The sequence below is a fragment of the Odocoileus virginianus genome, chromosome 25 (genome assembly GCF_023699985.2).
Source record: "Odocoileus virginianus isolate 20LAN1187 ecotype Illinois chromosome 25, Ovbor_1.2, whole genome shotgun sequence".
Classification (NCBI taxonomy): domain Eukaryota; kingdom Metazoa; phylum Chordata; class Mammalia; order Artiodactyla; family Cervidae; genus Odocoileus; species Odocoileus virginianus.
In genome coordinates, this window is record NC_069698.1 from 49515631 (window position 1) to 49533705 (window position 18075).

Here is an 18075-nt window from a genome sequence, read left to right on the forward strand (position 1 = left end):
GGGCCCACAGTGGTTGTCCTTTCTGGTCCTAGTCCACATCTTGTCTTTCAAGGGTCCCAGGGGGGATCTGTTTTCTTGTCCGGATGCTGAGGGCCAACCAGGACTTGCACAGGGACCTCAGGCTCCCGCCTTGTAGCTCTGTTTGCTTTGGAGCTGCATCAAGCCAGGCAGGATGGATCACTCCACTTGAACTCTAAAGATGACAGGCACATCCCCCAACCTTCCTCCCCGCCCCACGGCTCTGATAAGTGGGCAGGCCTTGAGCCCAGAGACCCACAGACATACTTGGATGATTTTACACAAATCAGCTGGGCCATCTCCAGGGCGAGCTCAGAGTAGCTCCGGAAGGGCCGCCAGCCAGCGACGGAGGCATGGCCAACAGAACTAACACCTCTGCCCCGTACTACAGCTACGAATACTACCTGGACTACTTGGACCTCATGCCCGTGGATGAGAAGAAGCTGAGAGCCAACAAACGTGAGTCCTGAGCTGGGGAAGCCGACCAATCGGAGGCTGGGGGTTGGTGCAAATGACTGTTCTCCATTCACTTATGAATCCCAACAGATCTCATGGGAAAGCCAGAATAGGACGCTGAACTCATAGATAGAAGGGAATGGAGGGCGTATCTATTATCTTCTGTAATAAGTTGGAAACTAGCCTCCTGAGAAACTAAGACACTCTGGGGTCAGACTACATTGGTGAGACAGATTTTTTGATAGAGTTATATTTGTCTAGGGGTCCAATAAGCTAGATGAATTTCTTCAAACTGTGGACTTCGAGTTTTCTGGTGTCTCCATGTAGATGTGGAAGAGCGCTACCGTGTTCACTTCTGAGATGTGTGACTTACTAATTCTTATTAAAAATACCAGCGATGCTTCATCTTCATGGTCTCAGGAAGGACCACCAGACAAGTTAACATCCTTTTCCTCATCTTAACCTGCCCAGTCTTTACCTCTGAAGTAACTTGGTAGTTCGTCAATAATCTTCTCTGATTATTCCAGTTACTCAGACCAGATAACAAGTCAGATAAGGAAATGAACATAAAAAACAAAACAAAGACAAAGTTCCAGGAACCCATCCTTTCTGCCTGTCCCTTGGGTTTCAGGGACTTCACTATAATCACACACTATGTCTGTCAAAAATGAATGTGTCCTTGGAAAGAACAGGATGTTTCCCATATGAAAAGAAACATAGTCTGTTACAAACCAGCTCAAACTGAAATTCACTTGGCTGGTGTTATTTACTAAAAGAAGGTAGATCCCTGGCAGGGCCCTTGGGGAAAGTCCTATAGAATGTCTGGTCAGGAAGTGTTCTCTTTCTTGTGTCTATCCACCTTCCAGAAGTGAAAGACCTCTGTTTCACCTTTGCTGAGGACCTCCTGTATTCCTGACACTGTAGCAAAACTTTTGGGGGACAATAGATTTGGTGTGTATTTTCTGATACAAGCTATATAACCATGAGATGAAAATGCAGAGTTTTTTCACATACAACTCACAATATGGAAGACATAGAGTCATAGGGAGAAAGTGGCAGATTTGAAATAAAAGCCCGCTCACAGATATCATCAAAAGTTCAGAACTTCAAGATCCACGCTGACCTGGACAACATATAGATCTGCATTCAGGAAGGACTTTTTAAAATGCACACTAATTAAATAAAATTCTAGCTCAGCTTCTGACATCTCACTCATCACCTGGGCTCTAAAGCTGATCCCCACTGCGTTGTGTGTAGAGACTGTTTGCAACTTTAGAAGCTTAGAACACATGATCTCAGTCTCCACCCCCACCCCCCCTGCCCCGTTACCTGCACACAACTCACATTTCTGGAGAAAACAGCTAGTGTTTTCTAAATTGTGTGTGAGGTTTGAGTTTTTTTGTTTTCTTTTGATTTTTGCACTCTGAACTAGAATTGGACACTTGTAACCTGGGGAACTAGAGATGACGTCAAATAAGTTCTTTCTCAAATTCCCAAACCCAGTAACAATTGTTTCAGTAAGGAATCTTGCCAGAGAGACCAGTCACTGTCCCCCACCCCAGACAACCTAGATGTTGAGGACTTTTGGCACTCACAGGGAGAGGCCAGGTTTTCTGTCCCTCCTATGCAGAGTTAAGTATCTATTGGTATTTTTATAGAACGTATTCAAGTTATACATCTTAGGGGACTGACTAAATAACTCTCCCATATCTGCATACAGACTATAGAAAACATGATATCTAAAATTTGAAGAAACCCACACAGCATATTGGAACGCCAAAAAAATACATTAAACTCTATCAAGAAATACATTTTAAGGGAATTCCCTGGTGGCCCAGTGGGTGGAACTTCCCTGGAGGTCCAGGGGTTCAGCCCTTGTGCTTCCAGGGCTGGGGGCAGGGGTTCACTCCCTGGTTGGGGAACTCAGATCCTGCATGCTGTGTGGCACAGCCAAAAATAAACAAAACAAAAAATTGGAGGCAGTCTTTTCATTTCACCATAAACAAGAAAAATATGGCAGATGGCAAGATGTGCTCCAAAGAAAAGTCAAATGGGAAAGATGGCTAGGAGAGCGGGGACCCAAGGAAGGGCGGAAGAAGGCTGGTAAAGGCCTTGCCAAGGTGACCTGTGAAGAGGTGAGAGATCGAGTCTTGATGACATCTCGGGAAGGAACCTTTTAGGAACACCAAGGGCAAAGGCTCTGAAGTAGAGGAGTGCCTGGTGTATTCCAGGAGTGACAAAGAGACTGCAGTGACTATTGCTTTTATTTCAGGGAGCTACTTTTGGAAACTATCTTTTTCTCTTAAAATGGAAACCACTTTATTATTTCATAAGTCAACGCAACCCATCCATCAACAGGAAAAAAAAAAGAAATACAAGCAATTGATATGGAAAGACACTAACAGAAGAAGCTCAAAGGGCCACGGAACAGGAGAAAATGCTCAGTGTTATCAGGGAAACGCACTGGGAAAAAACAAGTGGGTACCATTTCACAACCACTCAATCAGCACGAGTTCAAAGGCTGATATTTGAAGTGTTGGGGTAGGAAGTACAGAAATTAGTACTGTTAAATACAGCTGATGGGACGAAAATTGACTTCACCATTAGGGAGAGCAGCTTGGCAAGAACCAAAAAAAGTTACAGATGTTCACAGGCCATCACGCAGACTCCCCTTCCCGGTGTCCACCTGGGGAAGCGTTTGTGTGTGTCCACCAGAATGCGTGTATTTCACTGTTCACTGCAGCACTGTGTCTGACAGTCAGAAATTGGAAATGGGCTAATATCCATCAACAGGAGATGGGATAAATGAATGACAGGCATGCTTAGTCACTCAGTCATGTCCGACTCTTCCGACCCTGTGTACTATAGCCCACCAGGCTCCTCTGTCCATGGGATTTTTCAGGCAAGAATACTGGAGTGGGTTGCCATTTCCTCCTCCAGGGGATCTTTCCAACCAAGGGATCGAACCTGAGTCAGGAGACATTCTTCTTTTCATTGTTCTTTATTTAATCTTTTGAATAATTGATTTTATACTTAATAGCTTAGAGAGTCACTTTATGGGGACATGTTATTACACAAGAAAGGACGTGTAATGTTTACACATGATTCATTCATGTGTAATGACCTTTCAATCAGCAAGGTCAATTTGCAGGCAGATTCTTTACCTGAATGTGTTATTACAACTACGTTTAAAAATATATATATAAAATATATGTTTATTTATTTGTTTCCAGTTTTTTATTCATCTTATTTCTTTTACTTTTTTTTTGGCCTCATCACGCAACATGTGGAATCTTAGTTCCCCAGGTAGGGATTGAACCCGGGCCCCCTGCAGTGGAAGCTTGGAGTCCCAACCATGGGACCACCTTGCAAGATGTTAAAATACCTTTTCTAAAGTTGGATATGCTCCTCAGTAGATGACTTCACTCCACCTCTCAGTGGAGGACAGAGGAGGCTGGCAGGCTGCAGCCCATGGGGTCACAGAGTCGGACGCAACTTATCAACTGAACAACAGAAACTACTAGAAGAATGTCGGTGGTAACATTTTGGTGCCTAGCCAACTAGGGTGACTCTGTGTCCGTATCCTCATATGCACACAGGCATGCACACACATGCATTCAAGCACATACACAAACACACCTATACAGCCACATGCAATTGGACTCCTATTCTGTGTGCTGTTTGTATAACTCCTGCCTGGAGCTGCTAAGGGGAAACAGAACTGGTGCAGGATAGAGAACAGTTACATTCCTGTATATAAAAGAGGTGCTTCCAGGAGGTGCTTTGGGAAGAGGAATAGAGGAGGAGCTCCAGACCTCTCAGGGGCCACATTCTTGCAGGCCAGCCTCGGAAGAGCCCCATAAGCTGTGGGAAATCATGTAAAACAGTAAGCAGGGAAGAGATAAAGTCCGATCTGCTTGCTAAAAATATGGTTCTGGTGGGTATGTACATGTGAGGGTTGGTAGGGTAGTGGTCACATGTGGGCAGGAAACAGCCATGCGCTGAGGCTAGAGGCTTGAAGTTGAAAAGGTCCCTGGGTCTTTGCTGGTGGTCCAGTGACTAAGACTCACGTTCTGAGTTTGATCCCTGGTCAGGGAACTAGGTCCCATATGCCACAATCAGGACCTGGTGCACCCAAATAAATACATATTTTTTTAAAAAAGACAAGATCTCTAGCCTTACGCATTGGCAGTCTAGGCAGGAGCAGTTGCATACATGAGTGGATGAGTGCCCTAGGGTCATAGAATACTGTACAGAAATAGACGTACGTGGGACCCATAGAAGCTGATGACTTAATGTCACCCAGCTGGATAGTCACAGATCCAGGACCTCAATTCCAGCTCCCACACCTCAGGACTCTCGCCAGGACGCTTGTCATGATTAGGGGGCAGGCTCTCCCCAGGATGTGGGATCCAGCAGAGCAGAAAACCTTGTCCACCTGTCTGTCCATCTCTCTCCCCACAGCTCAGAATGGAGCTGAGCACACAGCAGGCACGCGCATCTGGTGAGGGTGTCTTCTTGGCCCGTACACGGCCACCTTCCTTGTCGTGTGCTCACAGGGCTCTTCTTGGTGTAAATGCAGAGAGAGGGTATGTGGTCTCTTTCTCTTCTTTTTTTTTCTTTCCATTTATTTTTATTAGTTGGAGGCTAATTACTTTACAACATTGCAGTGGTTTTTGTCATACATTGACATGAATTAGCCATGGATTTACATGTATTCCCCATCCCGGTCCCCCCTCCCACCTCCCTCTCCACCCCATCCCTCTGGGTCTTCCCAGTGCACCAGGCCCGAGCACTTGTCTCATGCACCCAACCTGGGCTGGTGATCTGTTTCACCCTAGATAATATACATGTTTCGATGCTGTTCTCTTGAAACATCCCACCCTCGCCTTCTCCCACAGAGTCCAAAAGTCTGTTCTATACATCTGAGTCTCTTTTTCTGTTTTGCATATAGGGTTATCGTTACCATCTTTCTAAATTCCATATATATGTGTTAGTATACTGTAATGGTCTTTATCTTTCTGGCTTACTTCACTCTGTATAATGGGCTCCAGTTTCATCCATCTCATTAGAACTGATTCAAATGAATTCTTTTTAATGGCTGAGTAATATTCCATGGTGTATATGTACCACAGCTTCCTCATCCATTCGTCTGCTGATGGGCATCTAGGTTGCTTCCATGTCCTGGCTATTATAAACAGTGCTGCGATGAACATTGGGGTGCACGTGTCTCTTTCAGATCTGGTTTCCTCAGTGTGTATGCCCAGAAGTGGGATTGCTGTGTCATATGGCAGTTCTATTTCCAGCTTTTTAAGAAATCTCCACACTGTTCTCCATAGTGGCTGTACTAATTTGCATTCCCACCAACAGTGTAAGAAGGTTCCCTTTTCTCCACACCCTCTCCAGCATTTATTGCTTGTAGACTTTTGGATAGCAGCCATCCTGACTGGCGTGTAATGGTACCTCATTGTGGTTTTGATTTACATTTCTCTGATAATGAGTGATGTTAAGCATCTTTTCATGTGTTTTTTAGCCATTTGTATATCTTCCTTGGAGAAATGTCTGTTTAGTTCTTTGGCCCATTTTTTGATTGGGTCATTTATTTTTCTGGAGTTGAGCTGGAGGAGTTGCTTCTATATTTTTGAGATTAATCCTTTGTCTGTTGCTTCGTTTGCTATTATTTTCTCCCATTCTGAGGGCTGTCTTTTCACCTTGCTTATAGTTTCCTTTGTTGTGCAAAAGCTTTTAAGTTTCATTAGGTCCCATTTGTTTATTTTTGCTTTTGTTTCTAATATTCTGGGATGTGGGTCATAGAGGATCCTGCTGTGATTTATGTCGGAGAGGGTTTTGCCTATGTTCTCCTCTAGGAGTTTTATAGTTTCTGGTCTTACATTTAGATCTTTAATCCATTTTGAGTTTATTTTTGTGTATGGTGTTAGAAAGTGTTCTAGTTTCATTCTTTTACAGGTGGTTGACCAGTTTTCCCAACACCACTTGTTAAAGAGGTTGTCTTTTTTCCATTGTATATCCTTGCCTCCTTTGTCGAAGATAAGATGACCATAGGTTCGTGGATTTATCTCTGGGCTTTCTATTCTGTTCCATTGATCTATATTTCTGTCTTTGTGCCAGTACCATACTGTCTTGATGACTGTGGCTTTGTAGTAGAGTCTGAAGTCGGGCAGGTTGATTCCTCCAGTTCCATTCTTCTTTCTCAAGGTTACTTTGGCCATTCAAGGTCTTTTGTATTTCCATAAAAATTGTGAAATTATTTGTTCTAGTTCTGTGAAAAATACCGTTGGCAGCTTGATAGGGATTGCATTGAATCTATAGATTGCTTTGGGTAGTATAGCCATTTTGACAATATTGATTCTTCCAATCCATGAACACGGTATATTTCTCCATCTGTTTGTGTCCTCTTTGATTTCTTTCATCAGTGTTTTATAGTTTTCTATGTATAGGTCTTTTGTTTCTTTAGGTAGATATACTCCTAAGTATTTTATTCTTTTTGTTGCAATGGTGAATGGTATTGTTTCCTTAATTTCTCTTTCTGTTTTCTCATTCTTAGTGTATAGGAATGCAAGGATTTCTGTGTGTTAATTTTATATCCTGCAACTTTACTGTATTCGTTGATTAGCTCTAGTAATTTTCTGGTAGAGTCTTTAGGGTTTCTTTCTCTTCTTATAAAGGCGCTAACCCCCTCATGAGGGCCCCACCCTCATGACCTCTTCTACACCTAATTAGAGCCCCACCTGCCAATACTGTCACCCTGGGGGTTAGGACTGCCACATGTCGGGGGGTGGTAGGGACACGAGCATTCAGTCTATAGTGGTACCTTTGTCTTGGCCATCAGCTGAAGCAGATAGAGACAATTCACCATACACATTCTGTTTCCTACACATATTTCAAAACAGATCTGGCTGTGTATGCTGTTTTGTACCCTGCTCTTATTGACCTCACTATCTTTTGTTTCCACATGTTGTGAAATATTCTTTCACAAAAACCTTGTAAATAGCTGCCTGGTGTTCTAGAGATTGGTGTCTTTGAACGTATAGAACGCTTCCAGGATTTTGGTCTTATAAGCAGTGGCCCCAGGGAATGGACTCCTTCCACTGTTGTGTGTTAAGTAAAGATGTTTTGCCTACTTTTGTCTTCAGTACTTGAATTCAAATAAGTTTATTTTAAAAAAGAAAAAAAGAAAAAGCCAGGAACTTCCCTTGTGGTCCAGGGGTTGAGACTCCCTCCGCCTGTCAATGCAGAGGACACATGTTCGTTTCCTGGTCCAGGAAGATCCCAATGCCCTGGGGCAACTAAGCCTGTCTGCCACAACTACTGAACCTGTGCTCTGCAACAAGAGAAGCCACTGCAATGAGAGGCCTGAGTATCCCAACTAGAGGAGCCCCTTGCCTCAACTAGAGAAATTCCACACCCAGCAGCAAAGACCCAGCACAGACATAACTAAATAAATTTAAAAGAGCATAAAAATTCAAAACCAGAAATCTCCCTCATCCAAAGTCTGTGCTCCCATATCACTGTATCTCCTTTGTTTCTTGTGAGGATCAGCAGGAAGCAGCATCAGGCTGTCTCAGGCTTTGAACGTAGAGTAAGGTCCCCAGTAAGCCTGGACAGAGGTCAGCCACAGAGAGCCTGTGACCTCGGTTGCTGACAGATGCAACTTTCCTCCTTGCCAGCTTCTCTGGGTTGGATCTCCATCCCAGTCAAACAAATCATAAACCATCGTGCCCAGGTCTGTGCACATGAAAGACAGAAAGATGCCAGGAATTCTTTAGGGGGAGACAGAGAGGCGAAGCTCTCCCTTGGATCGCCTCACTAGAAGGCCACCTGGGGCAGTGGGTTGACATGGTGAAGGCCAGACTGGGTTTGACTTATGTCAAGTAGAGAAAGAGACAAAAATAGAAGGAAAAAAATACCCGAGTTCATGTGTTAACCTAACAAGCAAGAAGGATTTTTAAGATTTTTGTGTTCAAGCCCAGACAGTGGAATTTATTCCATCATGGCTGGACAGATAATTGGAAAGATCTCGGGATGCAGACACATTTTTATGAGCCTTCAACGCTGAGTTGAAGGTTGTGGGTTGCCCTTCCCCAGGGAAGTCTTGAAATCTGGTGTGTAATTCTGTTACAGGGACTTCACAAAGACTGTCACCCATGTGATTTTCAGACACGGCTTCTGTTTCATGGAAATGTTAAGAATCTCCACAATTCTGTCAAAAAGGTGGAAAACAGAAATCTGTCTCCTGAGACCCTGCCTGAACAAACTGATTCCACATTTGATTCTGTTCCCTTTTCAGAGGCTAAGCTCTGGAGAAGAAAAGACAATCTCATATTCCCATCTTACAGTGACAGTACAGATAATGTTAATATGATGTGTCTCCAAATACTGGTTGAATGCTCCCTTGCAGGGAGTACTGAGGCGGATTGATTTCCCTTGGGTAGTGCCTGCCTTACTGCTGTATTATTTACCTCTTAGGTCAGTATGTCTTCTTCCTTTAATTACCAGTTAGAAAGCCCACACCGACTTCTGCTGAGGCACTGCCTCTGGCAGCTTCAATAATAAGGCAGTCTGTTCATCTGCTTCTCCAACAACGGGGAGAAGAAGAACAAAAACACATCACTAACCAATCTCTTCTGAACAATCACTAACCAGCTTCATCTGGACACAGTAAGCAGACTTCAGCGTGAAGACTGAATGAGGATAAGCCTTCTCTTCTGGTCAGAGCGACCAAGTTCAGGCTGTTGCTGTTCAGTTGCTGAGTTGTGTCCAACTCTTTGCAATCCCGTGGACTTCAGCATGCCAGGGTTCCCTGTCCTTCACCATTTCCCAGAGTTTGCTCAAACTCAAGTCCATTGAGTCGATGATGCTGTTCATCTCCTTCAGTCACAGCCAACAAGTTCAGGTTACAACTTTTGCTTTTCTTCTCTTTTTTGGCTGTGCAGGGTCTCCACTGTGGCACTTAGTTGCGGCAAGAAGCTGGGCTTCTCTTGTTGAGGAGTGCAGGCTCTAGAGCACCCAGGCCCTCTAGTTCCAGTAGGCTTAGTTGCCCTGCAAGTATGTGGGATCTTAGCTCTCCAACCAGGGATCCAATGCACATCCCTTGAATTGAAAGGTGGATCCTTAACCACTGGACCACCAGGGAAGTCCCACAACTTTTATTATGACATCTGAGCCTTCTGCAGATGGTCAGTTCCATGGGTATGATGTAAGCAGTGAAAGAGGTTTTTAAACAAAGATTGACAATGTAATCTTGGAACAAATTTCCCATCAAGCTAGGCTCATGTGGAGCGGCCATACTTGAGTGAGTCTGTCATTCCTCAAAACCTGCTTGGGACTCGTCCTTTGGAACTGACTTTGGTGGCCCTGACACATTCTATGAAATGTCCACAGTGATATATTATGTATTTACTTGGAAGGTAGATTTGCTTCTGGGAAACAGTTTAGGATCACCCAGAAACCAATCAGGTGGATGAAATTAAGTGATTGGTACCATTTGGGTATTGAAAATAAGATATAATCTCGTAAAGTAGCAAAATTGGTGTGTGTGTGTGTGTTGGGGGGGGTTATCCTTGAAGATAATTCCAAAAGAAGAATTTATAAATGTTTGATTAATATAAATATTTTAGAAAATTTACATGACTCTACAGTAGAGAGGGTTTCCCTTGTAGCTCAGTCGGTAAAGAATCTGCCTGCAATGCAGGAGACCTGAGTTCAATTCCTGGGTCAAGAAGATCCCCTGGAGAAGGAAATGGCAACCCACTCCAGTATTCTTGCCTGGAGAATTCCATGGACAGAGGAATCCAGCAGGCTCCAGTCCATGGTGTCAGAAGAGTTGGACATGACTTAGTGACCGAACCACCACCACCACCACAGTAGAGAGAGGATGATTATTTTGAAGGTCAGCATTTACTTGCAACTGTCAGTTGTGGTATGTTCATTTAAGAAGTCATTTATTGATTTTTGTACAGATTCAATGGAGAAAATTGGTTACATTAATGGGGTACCAGATCAAACAGACTTTGATTTCTCTCTCATGTATAAGTTTGCAGGGCAGGGTGGTAGGTCAGCTCCATGAAGTCTTCAAGGACTGGCTTTATTTTAGCTCACACCTCTGCCATCCCTGGGATGTGTTCCAGTCATGTTCCAGTTCTGGCTATAACTATCACATCCATGTTCTGGGCAGCAAAATGGAGTAAGAGAATGTGAAGGGATGCATGTATTAGAAATCTAGGCATCTCTGCAGGACTCCTGGAAGCCGGCCTGCAAATGTGGCATTCACATCTCATTGGCCAGAACCTTGTCACATGACCGTACTAACTGAAAGGGAGGCTGGGAAATATAGTCTTTATCTCAGGCAGCCATGTGCCTAGCTACAGGAGGGGTTCTATTACTATGGAAGCAGGTGAAGGATCGACAAGAACAATTACCTTTACTCATAGCTTACGTTTTAGGGCACTTGAAGGAAGCAGCAATATCACTTGCCACAAAACCCTCTTAACAGAAATAATAATTTTAATTCTATGTACAGATCATTTCACAGCCATTAAATGAGGAAATCCCGCCATGGGCATTGCATATGCATATTATTTTAATTTGCACAACAGTCTATATAGCACACGCTATTATCCCCATTTAACCGATGAGGAAACAGATTTGGAGATGTAAAAATCTCAGATTGCTTGAGATCACAAAGCTAGGAAATAGTCAAGTCAGAATTTGAACTCAAAATCAACCTCCTCCAGGGTCTAGGCTCTTAACCCCATTATTACCCCCCCTCCCCCCCAAGAAGGGAAAGATCTTGCGGTTAACTTTCTCCTGGGACTCTAGAGAAGAGGGAAGGGAAGGGGAGTTTTCCAAGACTGAACCAGTTTCGTTGTCGAGCCAGTCTGGTGCTTCTTGTTGTAAAGACAAGTTCACAGTTGTTTAAACTTTTCCCACCCTGGAGAATGACAGTCCTTGCCCTTGTAACAAAGTGTTCTCGCCAAGCACTTAGGCTGACCGGAGGAAGAGGAAAAAACCCTATTTTCTTGGCTGCCTTTTTCAAAAGCATATGATGAAAGAGAATGCAGTGCAGGAAACGGCTGGTATCTGCTGTTCGCTCTTTTGGTCTGACAAAATTAAAATTTCACTTCTCTGAAGACTCTGTGTTCTGGAAGAAGTACCATCTCATTTCCTGCTCAGCATCTGGAGATGAGCCTGGGAGAGGGGGAAAGGGCGTCTCAATTGCTCAATTTCTGATGCTGTTTTCTCTGAGGCTCTGATGGAACTTATCTAGGTACCAAAGACCTCAAATCCTGCATTGGTTTTTTTTTTTTTTTTTTTTTTTTTTAATGAAAGGAAAAGAGCATTAGTGTCTGCAGAAATCTGAAACTTCCTTAAACAATAGAACTCTCAAACCAAATTTTCTGAGTACATATATACTCTTATACTTTTAGGGTTAGACAATAAATTGCGACTCTTTAGGACAGAGTTGAATTGAAGCAGGTTCTGGGGAATAAAACAGTGAGCAGGCAAGGAACACTTTGAAAGTCAGAGGCTTCTTTTGATTGATATATACACACTGATGCTGCCACTGCTGCTAAGTCACTTCAGCCGTGTCCGACTCTCTGCGACCCCATCCCTGGGATTCTCCAGGCAAGAACACTGGAGTGGGTTGCCGTTTCCTTCTCCAATGTATAAAAGTGAAAAGTGAAAGTGAAGTCGCTCAGTCATGTCAGACTCTTCGCGACCCCAGGGACTGCAGCCTACCAGGCTCCTCCGTCCATGGGATTTTCCAGGCAAGAGTACTGGAGTGGGGTGCCATTGCCTTCTCTGATATACACACTACTATACATAAAATAGAAAACTAATGAGGACCTACTCTATAGCACAAGGATATCTACTCAACACTCTGTAATGGCCTACATAGGAAAAGAATTTAAGAAAGAGTGTATATCGTGTCTGACTCTTTGCAACCCCATGGACTGTAGCCTGCCAGGCTCCTCTGTCCTCGGAATTCTCCAGGCAAGAATTCTGGACCTTGGAATTCTCCAGGCAAGAATTCTGGAGTGGGTAGTCATTCCCTTCTCCAGGGGATCTTCCCAACCCAGGGATCAAACCCAGGTCTCCTGCATTGCAGGCGGATTCTTTACCACTTAGCCACCAGGGAAACCATGTGTATGTGTATGTACGTATATAAATATATATATATATATATGTATGTGTGTGTGTATATATATATATATATATATATATAGAGAGAGAGAGAGAGATGATTCACTTTGCTGTACATCTGAAACTAACACACATTTGGCTCTATTAGGAGTTTGCTTTGTTTGGGTTTTTATAGCTTTTTTGCTTTCTGGAAGACAAGATGTTCCAGGCTCAATTTGTAGGTTTCTTATCTCAGATCGTGGATTTCTAAAAATTGAAAAAAAAGAAGCTGAGTACAGACAGCAGCAACCTCATTTCCTGTTTCCCAGGAGCCAGCCCATGCATCCCCTTTAACAGTGTGACTCTCCAGGGCAGGCCAGCCATTTCTCAGATCAGGGAAAGAAAGCAGAGAGGATGTGAGTCAGCCTGGGGGGCTTTGCTGTCCTTGCCTCTCTGCCGTGTGAGTGCCAACTTGCTGATACATTTCAAGGTGGTGGAGTCCATGCGGCCTTTTGCCAATACTGCATCTTTTCCTTATTACCTGTTTTTGACACTTTAGGATTTAAAATCAACTCTTATAAGGTTTTAGTTTCTCCGTCTAGCTGTCTTGGGTCATAGAGGGCAGAGGTAACAATTTTTACTCAATAACTAGTATTTACCCCACACATCTCTAATCATTCATCCATTCAGTTATTTGTTCATTTATTTATCCATTTATTAACACTTTTCTACCTGGATACATCACAGAAATTTCTTTTGTTTGAACAGAACCCAACAGAAGGCAAGGCAGGACTAGTGCTGGTGATATAGCAGGAGTGTCGAGGAGGATGCTATGCTGGTGGACAGGTGCAGAATCCTAAAGGGTGTCAGCGATTTCTGGCGGGCGAGGTTGGCCTCCTCGGAATCCTTAACAGCCCCCAGCAGAGCCTGACTTGCATAGGCGCTTACTACATGCCTGCTGGTTCCGTCCTTCAGTGGCTTCCTTGGGTCATTCATGTAGGCGCCCAGCATATCCCAGTCTGGGGCATCTTGATCTGGGGGCATGAGAGTGTCTGGGATAAGATACTTGCAGACACTAATTATGAACCCAGTATGTTTCCCTGGTGGCTCAGTGGTAAAGAATCTGCCTGCAGGATAGGAGATGTGGACTTGATTCCTGGGTCAGGAAGATCCCCTGGAGAAGGAAACAGCAACCCACTTCAGTATTCTTGCCTGGGAAATCCCATGGACAGAGGAGCCTGGTGGGCTACAGTCCGTGGGGTCACACAGAGTCGGACACGACTTAGCGACAAAAACAACAGTAATCTGTGCCCAGAGCCATGGAAACAAACAAGAGAAACAAACACATTCCTACAGTGCCCTAGCAACTTGCAGAAAGTTTTGACCTGGAGCCTGGATAAAGGTACCTCCCAAGCCACCAGGTTCCACCAGGTTCTACCAGGGCCCGGAAAAGGCTGAGCATCCTTCCTGTTTTTCCTGTGTCTTTTCACCTCCAGCCACGGATACAGCCAGAGTGGTGGCTGCAACTGTACTTCTTCCTCTTGCCACTGCTCCCCGCCTGGCCCTGTGCCCCAGAAAGAGAGGGACCATCTCCTTTCACCTCCAGCAGCCTGGCCGGGGCAGCCTTGGGTACCATCTCCACAGCCTGGCCCTCCCGGAGCAGGTTAGCAGCATTGTCTGGTGCATATCATTTTTCTAAGTCTCTGATCTTGGAGTCTTTGAAGTGGTCCCCAACTGGGCTGGTCGCAGAAGGCCCCTGGTAGGGGCTGCAGTCCTCACAGGAGAGAGGAGGCTGTCCTGCCACGTGAAGTTGCTCACAGCACTTTCTTCTCCTTCCTGGGAGGAAGGAAGAAGGGAAAAGCCACTCTCTGAGCAACGGAAGCAGCCAAAAAATCAAATCCGGGGTGGGGGGTGGTGGTGGCGGCGTGGGAACCTAGTTTCATTTACTGTTTTTCCCTCCGTCATCAGCCTCAACTGACCCAGTGATTAGTCGCTCTGGGGAAAAGCCAGGTCCCTGCTGCCTCTTTCCTTCCCGAAGTTATCATTATTATTTAATTGATATTATTTTGGCTGTGCTGGGTCTTCATTGGAGCACAATGCTCTCTACTTCTGGAGCAGGCTTGTTGCCCTGTGGCGCATGGGATCTCAGTTCCCCGACCAGGGATTGTACCCATGTACCCTGCATTGGGTTTTGCTAGTGGTAAAGAACTGCCCGCCAAGGCAGGAGACTATGAAACACGGGTTCGATCCCTGGGTTGGGAAGATCCCCTGGAGGAGGGCATGGCACCCCACTCCAGCATCCTTGCCTGCAGAATCCCATGGACAGAGGAGCCTGGCAGGCTCACACAGCGTTGGACATGACTGAAGCGACTCAGCACACAGGCAGGCACACGGTGCCCTGGAAGGCAGATCCTTAACCACCGGACCACCAGGGAAGTCCCTCGAGGTTGTTATTGGCAGGAAAATCTTCTCACCGGTCACTCACTGGGAAGGCTCTCTCCCAGAGCCCCAATTCCGCAGCACACGGGGACCGTGGGGCATGTGAGACCACACTGATGTCGACATGTGCGTCCCCCACCCACAGATTCGATCGTCATCGCCTTCTGGGTGAGCCTGGCAGCTTTCGTGGTTTTTCTCTTCCTCATCCTTCTCTACATGTCCTGGTCAGGCTCTCCACAGACGAGGTAAGGACGGGGGTGTGTGGCTAGACAGGGGGCCACTATGTCCGAGGTAGAATACTCTGGCCGTGAAAAGGAATAAAGCCTTTTGATTCATGCTACCTGGATGAACCTCAGAAACACGGTGCTACGTGAAAGAAGCCAGACACCAAAGGCCACACACTGTGACTCCGTGGGTGTGAAATGTTGCAGAAGAGACAAACGCATGGAGACAGAGGATTAGTGGCGGCCCAGGGCTGGGGAGAAGCAAGGGGAGGTGACTGCTCACGGGTAGGGGTTTCTCTCAGCAATGCTGGTAATGGTCCCACAGCTCAGGGAACATACTAAAGATGGCTGGATTTTACATTTTGAGCTTGGTTGTGTACAGAATATACCTCCGTTAAGCTGCTGCAGATAAGGAAGCCAAAGTGACCCTGTGCTAACCAGGTCACTAGTTCACCAGGAAAGTGAAGACCCTTATCTGTGGCCCCTTTCTGTTGTCAGACGCCTGCTGTGTACCTCCGTGGTTCAATTGGAGGCATTTACGTGTTCCAAGCAGTCATTAGAGCCGAGCTCATTAGACATTCACTCTCCTGTGTTCACGCAGTTGGCCTCCCACACTCAATTTTCCTCTGGCTTAATCCACCCAAGACAGCCACTGCCATCCTAAGAACGATGCTTCTAAGGGCTCTATACCACCTGGCTCCCTGCCGGAGCTGATGGGACCGGGGACGGGCAGCTGACCCAGAGAGGGTGACTGAGGGCGAGCCGTTGCCTCCTGGAAGAGTGTGGCCTGGCAGGATAGCTGGGGTCAGGAGGCACTGACGTGTCCAGAGGAAGACATGGGGGGCGGGGGTGGGGCGGAGGGCTGGGCCCCTATTCTGGACCAAGTCTGGGGAGTGGGAACCAGGAGTCGGCACAGGAAGCTGGGGGCAGGGAGAGGTGAGCAGAGCTGTCCCGAGAGGAAGGGAAGAGGAGCCTCCAAGCCTCCGAGAGAGCCAGAGTGCAGCCCTAGTGCCTGGGGGTGGGGTGGGGGCCCCTGGCCGGTTCCCTGAGGATCTGAAGATGCATAGACTTGCCTTGGGGGCGAGGGGGGGGCCTCTATTTCTTCTAGCCCCTTCCCCACCCATGGTGTCCACAGTATCTCATCCATCAGGTCTACACACACCAGGTCATCCTGGCTCCCCTCGGTCACATGTGGGAGGCGGGGACCAGCTTTGGAGCAACGAAGAAACCTAGTCCTTCAGTTTTCAGAACTTACATTGAAGCTAAGCAGATTCTTACCCTCAAGAGATGTCCTGACGGACCAACCAAAGAAATCACCCTTGTCTTCTACTCTTCTGAGGTGACCTGGAGCCAGCCCTGTGCTAAGGACCATCAGCTCCCATCCCAGCGGAAGGTTCTGAGGTCCAGTGGGCACGTGGGGGTCTCTCCCATCTCCTGGGCTGTGATTTTACAACAGGGCAAAACGCTGATGCTGCTTTCCCCCAAGCGGCCACATGGCTCGCTAAACAAACCACTCTCTGGGGACTTTGTGACAATGAATGCTCATGTTGTAGCCACGCATTCCTGGAAACAAACTCACTCAGAAGGACAATGCAGATTGTGCCGTGCAGTTTATTATACCGGCGGGCCCAAGGCAGAGTCTCCTCTTAGCTAAGGGCCCCGACCAGTTTTTGTGAAAACCTTATATACCCTAAGCGTACGTGCCCAAACCCACCTCCTCAAATTCCCTGGAACTAGTCTGAACAAAGGAAAAGAAAGATGCAATCAAAGTTAACCCGTGATTCCTATGCCTTAAGCCTAGGTAGTTAACAGTGGACAGTTATCAACAGGCCTGTGGTCATACCCCAACAAGCATAATAGAATGTGTGACTCTGTTCGGTTGCACAGATAATTAGGGTATCCTTTCAGGTGATGGAGAGCCCTGGGGCTCTTCCTTCCGGGGGCCTGGTTCTCCAGTTGGTATGTCGTTTCCATAGATACTGGGCAGAGAGCTCAAAGTCCTCCTTAGGCTTTGGCCGGGCAGGAGGGCGTGGCAGGAGGTCCCCAGGAAGGACTCTTCCCTGGGCAGCTTGGATGTCTTCTCCCATCTGCTCTGTCCACAGGAACGCCACCCAGCGGCCCCCAACATGTTCCTGGAGTCTTGGCCTCAGCTTGCTCTGCGTCTGGAGGCAACCCCAGCACGCCAGGGCCCCCCCAGGGGACCCCGCAGCCTCACCGAGCTTGGTTGGGGAACCAGAATCCGGAGCATCCTGGCCTGTCCAGCGGCTGCAGTGGGAGAGCCCCTCCACCTCGGCGCCCCCAGGCCCACCCTGCTCTCCTCTGGGAACTGGCCCTCGAGGGGGCCCCACAGGGCACCAGCTGACCTCAGCAACACGCCCAGTGAGCCTCGCCTGCAGACAGAGCCTCTCGGTGGGAGAACCAACACCCCAAACCCACGTGCCCTCTAGAAGCCTGTTTACCTAGCGGGACGGGCAAGTAGGTCAAGGATGAGTCCACCAGGGGGCACGTGTAAGCATCTGTCCTGGGCCGCAACCAGGCCCCACTAACCAGGGGAAACAGGCACAAATGTTGCTCCTTTTTATTTAGCGCACTTACTGCTTATGCTTGCACTGAGGACAGAGAAATAAAATATATATGAATGAAGACGAAAATATATTCACTAATCTTTACTATATCACATTTTAGTTTCAGCTATTACTTCTGCAATAGCCTTTTTTATAACTGACTCTAAGTACTTCTGCAATACTCTTTTTATAACTGACTCTCAGTTCACATTGTTGTAGCCACGCGTTCT

At 46.4% G+C, this 18075-nt stretch overlaps 1 protein-coding gene across 1 annotated transcript; it reads left to right on the forward strand.

Annotated features, from left to right (window-relative positions):
• The first annotated feature begins 259 nt into the window (after positions 1-259).
• Positions 260-17932, forward strand: MRAP (melanocortin 2 receptor accessory protein). The gene is made up of 3 exons (XM_070455147.1): positions 260-477; positions 15203-15302; positions 17384-17932. The coding sequence occupies exons 1-3, from the start codon at positions 372-374 to the stop codon at positions 17742-17744; spliced, it is 567 nt and encodes a 188-aa protein (XP_070311248.1). The 5' UTR covers positions 260-371; the 3' UTR covers positions 17745-17932.
• Positions 17933-18075: the final 143 nt, after the last annotated feature.